At 32.5% G+C, this 7,467-nt stretch overlaps 1 protein-coding gene across 1 annotated transcript; it reads left to right on the top strand.

The window, feature by feature from the left end:
- Positions 1-5,452: 5,452 nt before the first annotated feature.
- LOC137819465 (E3 ubiquitin-protein ligase ATL4) lies at positions 5,453-7,000 on the top strand. Its single transcript, XM_068623320.1, has one exon. The coding sequence runs from the start codon at positions 5,659-5,661 to the stop codon at positions 6,733-6,735; it is 1,077 nt and encodes a 358-aa protein (XP_068479421.1). The 5' UTR covers positions 5,453-5,658; the 3' UTR covers positions 6,736-7,000.
- The last annotated feature ends 467 nt before the right edge of the window (positions 7,001-7,467 follow it).

Raw genomic sequence — 7,467 nt, 5'->3', positions numbered from 1 at the left:
AACTTTAGTACCACCAGAGACGTCAGTTGTCAAATTACCAAAAGAGCCATCAAAGAACTTATGTTGCGGAGCAGTCATTGCAATAGGATTTTTCTTCTGATACTCTTTATGTTGTTTAAGAACCACTGGGTCCCCCACAACCTTCCCCTATTCTCTATCATTTTCAAGAATTTTCTTGGTCTGAGAAGACTTATGTTGAGGACCAACAACATGATCTTGAGCATTAAACACACGACACTGAGCAAGATCATGCCCAATCATCTTACAATGAGAGCAAAATGGAGGGAGTCACTCATATTCCACATCCACTATAAATGCAAATTTTGAACATTAAACCAATAGTTGATTAGGAAGAGGGGACAAAAGACAAAGGGGTACCAATGTCTCTAGTAATAAATAATATAGCTCGCGGTCTCCAATATTTTAAAGGAAAATGGTAAATTCTAACCCAAGCTTGGGTTTTGGTGCTTTTCATAGTAGATGGAACAAAATCCTTTGTCCAAGCAAACAATCTCAATAAACCAGAAGATAACTGCCAAGAGCCAACCCCAATAACCCACCTCATATCTTCTAAAGAAGAAAACTCAAACTCATAGAAACTCTTGCCAAGAGGTGTAGCTTTCCATGGTCCGAGCATTTTCCACAAGTTGCACCTTTTTGGTTAAATCCAAGTGTGTGAGGGGTGTATCCCCCTTAGATAAAATAATCTTCCCATTTAGATGATTCTTACAATCTTCAAGACCCGCCAAGTAATCTTCCTCTTCAATGCAGACAACAACCAAGTAGCCACCACCGACCCACGAAGCACCCCAACCTGCAACAACACCACCACTGCATGCCCTGTGCCTTCCTAAACAATCACCGTCCACCACCCCAGCGGGACCTAAAGCACAAGGAGTCATTGTCACCACACACACCCCTATAACCTAGCAACAATCTAAAATAGAATCAAATAGCATTTCCGAAAACGCGTGGTTTGATCTCGGAGATGCCACTTCCGACCAGTGGCGAGTGAGCATTGAGAAAATCCTAACACTTCAGAAAAAGAGAAGGGTCACTCGAAAATATATCATCCACATTCATCTCCTTTATTAATTATATTTTTTATTTATATTTTATTTTGTTGAAGATGAAAGTCTTATACGATATTTTTTTTTAAATTATTGTCATTAGTGTTGATTAAACAAATACAAATTAAATTAATAAAAGACAAGTTTGCAAGAAGTAATAACTAAGATATATATATATATATATATATATATATATATATAAAATGTACATAAAAATATAATATTCTATTGTAATGAAATATATTATGTACTAGTAATGTGTGTGTATTTTGTATAAAATATTATGTACTAGTAGTATATGCATAGCAAAAGAGGTTGACACTTGTGGGATCTCTCTTTACTCTTCCCCAATTCAAAACTTTTTTTCTTTCACATCATATTCCAAATCTGTTTTTCTTCCGTAAAGTTGGGAATAAATTTTTGTTGTTCATTGATAAACCAAAAACGGATACAATATTTTAAGCCCTGAGTATTATTTTATGTGTTATTCATTAATTATATTTAAAATTCACCTTAGTGTAACATATATATTTTATTTTATTAAAATTAAATATATTTTTCATTTCTGTGTTCTAAAGTGAATTTAATTTTTATCTTTATTCAAACTTTATACCTCTTCAATACTTATAATAAAAAAATTATTAAAATAAAATATTATTAATATTTTTTTAACATAATAAACAAATTTTTAATATAAACTATACTATAATATTACAACATTTACTATATAATACTATTTTAACATCTTAGATTACACTAAAAAATCGTTTAACACATAAATATTAATAATAATTTATTTTAATAATCTTTTTACTATAAATATTTAATATATCTAAAATTTTGAACTAGAGTTAACAATTAATTTTACCTTGAAAGTGTATGACAAACAAACATATTTCTATATTTTATTAAATACTAGGTTTTGTTCATAACCTCTGACTGGAATAATTTGTGAGTAGCATTATTTATGCATAGTGTCGTAAACTGCATAAGCACTTATTACTTTGTCTACACTAATTTATTATTATTATTATTATTTTATACGATCTCACCAGTATCAAAATTAGAACACCGTTTACTTTAATGAAGGCATTTATAGAACCTAGAACTAAAATAGGACTCATAAACGGTCATTTTCATTATTTATTTATTTTTTTCAGCAAGAAAAAATATTATATATACACAAAACACATTAGGGTTGTTTGATCTTGTTTACCAAACCAAAGTTTTATAATTATCATAATTATAAAAAATATTGTTTAAAATTAAATGTCATGATCAATCGATAAAAATAATAATAAAACCATAATAATATGATCATAAAATGAAAAATCTTACATAATTATAAAGAAGTTAATTAGACGTTACATTGTATATGCTAATTATAGAATTTACGAAGTATTTATAAAAAAATAAAATTAATAATAGAAATAAATAAATAAATAAATAAAATTATATTAACTTGTGTCTACACTCAGACAACCTAATATTTCAGAACGTATGAAAATAACAATTAAAAAATTTAAGATTTTAATTAAAATTAAAAATTAAAAAGTTACCAATTTAAAAACTATTTAACAATAATATAAATTAATTTAGAAACCAAATTTCTTTTTAGTTTCTAAAATGTTCTCTAATTTAATTTCTATTGCAACTAATTATTTTGATTTATACCAATTGGTTTCTATTTCATGATTTTCTTCTAGAGATATTGAAATATTTATTATTATATAAATTACTTTTAATTAGTTTGACAGCTGTAGTGCGAGACATTTATTTATAATTGTAATATGGCACCATGTAAGTTTTAAAATTACTCTAATTTAATAAAAAAAATCCAGTAGTATATGATATGATTGTTCATATAAACTAAAAAAAATAATCAAATAAAAAATAATTAGTTGTTATATTAACTAAATTGGATATCATTTTAGTGATTAAAAAAATTGATTTTTAAATTAGTTTCTGTTATTGATAAATAGTTTTTAAATTGGTATTTAATTAGTCATCAAGGTTTTAACTACCAATTATTTAGATTTTAAATTTGGTAGCAAAAACATTAGTCGCTAATTAGATATCAATTTAGAAACTATTTAACAATAATAAAAACTAATTTAGAAATCATTTTTTTTCTAAAATGGTCTCCAATTTAGTCAAATATAATAATTAATTATTTTTTTATCTCTAAAATTAATTTTTATTTAATAAATTTTTTTTTTCAGGTTTCATATATTTTCCTTTTATTTGCATATTACCTCAAATTTGGAGAATGTATGGTCAATAGGTTGTAGTTCTTCGACAATCAACAACAAATCAATAATAACATTAACTGGTCAAATGTTTTTTTTTTCTCTTTGATGCCACCAATTTATTCACGAACTTGCTTTCCTTTTTGAAATTGTTGAAGATGATGATAAGTAGCTTCTATAATAAGGTCTGTGGAAGGAGAGATTGAAGGAGATGAGTATCTCCAATAATGAAAGTGTTGAAGGACTTGACTCATTGGAGAAGGAAAGGTAATAATGTCACACATTGACACTTCATGACCAAGGATCTTAACAAAAGCATAGTTTGGATAAGGAAACTGTCATAAAGAGTAGAGACATTGTGTTTAGAGAGTGTTACTATGTTAATTATAGACATAACCAACCCAAAAAGTTTTCACCTTTTAAATCTTATAGATATATGTTAGTTCTCCAATGAATATAAAAAATTAATAACTCAACCATTTTTTCTTATTAGTTCTCTAATAAATATAAAAAATTAATAACTCAACCATTTCTTCCTATGAAGTTACTAGTCATGCAACAACTTTTATTTTCTTAATAATGATCTCTTTGATATATTCTTATTATTATATTTTCTTTCTTACTAGTTGCTTTTATTTAAGGTGACAAAACGAGTTGGTCTAATCCATTTTAGTCTGATTTGTTACTAATCCGTTAAAAACGAGTTAGTGAGTTGGATTGGGCTGACATATCTAATTAAACAAGTTTAATGTCTAACAAAACAAAGTAAATATTAACAACACTTCAATGAACCAAATGAATATAAAGAAATTAATGTAAATAAAGTTTCATAAGTATAACATCTCTATTAAAAAATAAAAAATAAAGACGAACGAGTTATCGGGTTGACCTGCCTGTCCTGTTGTAGTTTAATGGGTTGACGAGTTAAACGGACTTGATCAATACAGATTAATGACGTATTCAAAAGATTAACTCGAGTCACTTAAATGATAATAAGTTGATGGATCCGTCACCTATCGAACCTGAACTACTATAATGTCCCTATTTTTACTTATTAGAACATCATTGTAAGAAGAGTGGTGCATTGTATAAGTGATGCATTATAATGTCCCCAAATTACTCCACATCCTGATTCAGCCATCACATTGCATGAAGGAAGCATTGCATTAAAATAATGATGTGTGTCTCTCTGCAAAATTAAAATCTTGGAAGCATGTTAGTGGGAACAAAAATGTTGTTTGAAAGAGAATTAATCTATTATAGTTTATATTGAGCATGCGAGATTTGCGGATTTTAATCAAGTAATGATGCACGCGCTCATGATGTACACCACAAGACAACGTCAATACTATAATATTACATACAACACTTCTCAAATTAAACTTTCTCTAATCATATCAACCAAAAACCTAATTCGAATGCTTTCAACACTCATAGTTTATATTTTATATTTCATTGAGAAGAAAATATTCATATTGAAAAATAAATACTTTATACTAAAGGATATTTAAGAAACAAAAATGATTTAATGCTTATAAATCTAAAAGTTATCACAACACTTATAAATGAAGATTAGGGTAGTTTCCAATAGGTTTATAAAGTTGAAGATTGATTAAGAACAAAAGTTATATACACATATAATATATTCTTGAATTAAAGATAATGAGAAGTAATGGGTGCATTATATAAGTATTATGGAATGTATTTGTTGCCTTGTTTCTTGGGTTTGCACGTTTCTTAACACTTGGACCATTCTCTTTAATCATATATAAAACTAGGTTATTAATTTATGTGGATTGAAAGAGGATACTTGATGCACCAAGTTATGCATTTTTTTGTAAAGTACTTATCTGTTATAGGAAACATATATAATGATTGGGATCATCTTGCACTTAACCTTTTTCTCATTCCTTTTGACTTTCCATTCTAAAAACAAAATTCTTCCCTTGTTGGTTAATTAAGGGTACCCACTAAACTGAGGTAATTAAGCCTTAATTAAGGTTGGTGTTTAGTGTAACTCTCTTAATAATAATGGCCATAACATTTAATTAATTAATTAAGGGTGTGTAATTTGTGTAAAAGTTGTTTCGGAAAAGGAATAAAAAGTCTTGTTGGCCTAAAACCCTCAACGCATTTACTCTTCTCATCCAATTTCATTCACATTCACTCTTCAACATTGAATTCCTTAACCCTCTGGCTCACGTGTCGGTCACGTGAGGTGTTCTCATCAAACACTCACCAAAACACAACAGCGACAATTAACACAACCATTTTCATGCACTGCGCAAACACACACTCTCTTTCAATCTCTCTTCTTAACACTAAACCGAACAAACCGAATGGCTTCTCCGCCACCGTTAACGCTAAACGTCGTCGGATCAGACACGGACACCGCGTTCCCAACCGTCGCTTCCAGTTCTCTAACGCCTCCGTCACCGCGCCGTTCGTCTCCGTTACAGAGCCTCAGTCCCAGCATTCTCATTATCGTTACGGTCCTCGCCGTCACCGTTATTGTTTCTCTCGCGCTTTGCTTCCTCCTCCGCCACCTCAACCGCCGCTGCCTCCGCCGCTTCTCCTCCTCCACCGCCGCGCCCTCCGCATCCGCCTCTGCCACGCCGATATTCTCCTCCAGCCGCCGCATCTCGCCGGAGATTGTGCACTCCTCGTCGGCCGCCGCCGCCTCTGTCATCGACACGCTGCCGCTCTTCACGTTCTCCTCCGTCACGCGCCGCTCCGCCTCCGCTGCCGCCGACTGCGCGGTCTGCCTCTCTAAGTTCCACCACCACGACCTCCTCCGACTCCTCCCTCTCTGCTGCCACGCCTTCCACGCCGAGTGCATCGACACCTGGCTCCAGTCCAACCTCTCGTGTCCGCTCTGCCGCTCTCCCATCGCCGCCGCGGAATCCGACCTCGCGAAAATCCTCCGCCCGCCGTCCTCAGCCGCCGGCAGCAGCGACAGCTTCCGCCTCGAGTTAGGCAATATCAGCCGCCGTGGCGCCGAAGGCGCCCCAGCCGCTCGCAGCGATTCACGCTCCCGGTCCTATTCCATTGGTTCGTTCGAGTATTTGGTGGACGATGACTCCGAGGTTGCGTTCAGCCACGCCCGCCGGAGAAGCGAGGACGATGCGAAAGAGTTTCCGGCGGCGGAGGCTCAGACTCCGGCGAATCATAACGAGGCGAGTCTGGCCGGCGAGGTTGCCGGCGTTAGGAGCTGGCTTAAGGACTACATGGATAGGTTTTCCGCTTCCATCTCGTCGCGAACGGCGTCGTTTCGAAGCTCTGGAAGGTTCTTCAGCGGTGGCGGGAGCAGTCGGCGAAGCGACGTCGTTCCAGTGGTTGCTGCGGAATACGACTTGGAAGGGAACCGAATTGGCGAAGAAATCAGCGAAATGTTTCGTTGGCTTTCAGGGGTATGATTCGTAAATAAGATGAACAGTTAGGAGATACTATATTTTTAAATATTTTGATTAATTTTTTCTTAAAATCATTCCAAATATTCCTTGCTCATTTCCCTTCCATTTCAATATTCCCCTCTTTCATTTGTTTTGGGCATTGCAATAAAGTTAATGTAACTAGATATGTATACACATGAATCTCTGTAGATAGCATGATTTGGACATAAAAATTTCATCATTCAATTGTTCTAGAAACATATATTCACTATGATCATCATTTTAATTATGAGATGAAAAGTTGCAAATGATTTTCATCATGAATCAATGTAGCCAATTTATATTTGTGATCATATCATTTTGAGATAAAAAAAAGATGGAAATGATATTTTATGAATGGCAAAATAATTCATCAAAGTGGTTAATTTGTGTATTTTCCATTCAGAACTGGGTAGAGATTAATAATATTATTAAGTGTAATAAATTATAATGTTTTCTTATTTAAATATCAGTTTAATGTCTTTCTAATTGTTCAAAAAACATTTACAACAATGAAAAAGTCAAATATGCATGCATTGTTTTAAAAAGTTTAATTTAATTAATTTAGAGGAATTAATTTAAATAGTTTAGAGGAATTAATTTTTTTTGGCAATTTGATTTTCAGTAGCTAGTGAAAAAAAAAAAGCAAAATGTAATGTAAAATTGTTACACAGTTTTCTGTATTTTTTAAATTTGAAACATATAAAAGGCTAAAAA

This window comes from Phaseolus vulgaris, chromosome 10 (assembly GCF_000499845.2).
Source record: "Phaseolus vulgaris cultivar G19833 chromosome 10, P. vulgaris v2.0, whole genome shotgun sequence".
NCBI lineage: Eukaryota > Viridiplantae > Streptophyta > Magnoliopsida > Fabales > Fabaceae > Phaseolus > Phaseolus vulgaris.
The sequence above is the reverse complement of the archived record's forward strand: the minus strand, read 5'-3'. Positions and strand labels throughout refer to the sequence as shown.

Excerpts from the sequence above, each read along its gene's own strand:
- LOC137819465 (XM_068623320.1), top strand. The coding sequence starts at position 5,659 with ATGGCTTCTCCGCCACCGTTAACGCTAAACGTCGTCGGATCAGACACG.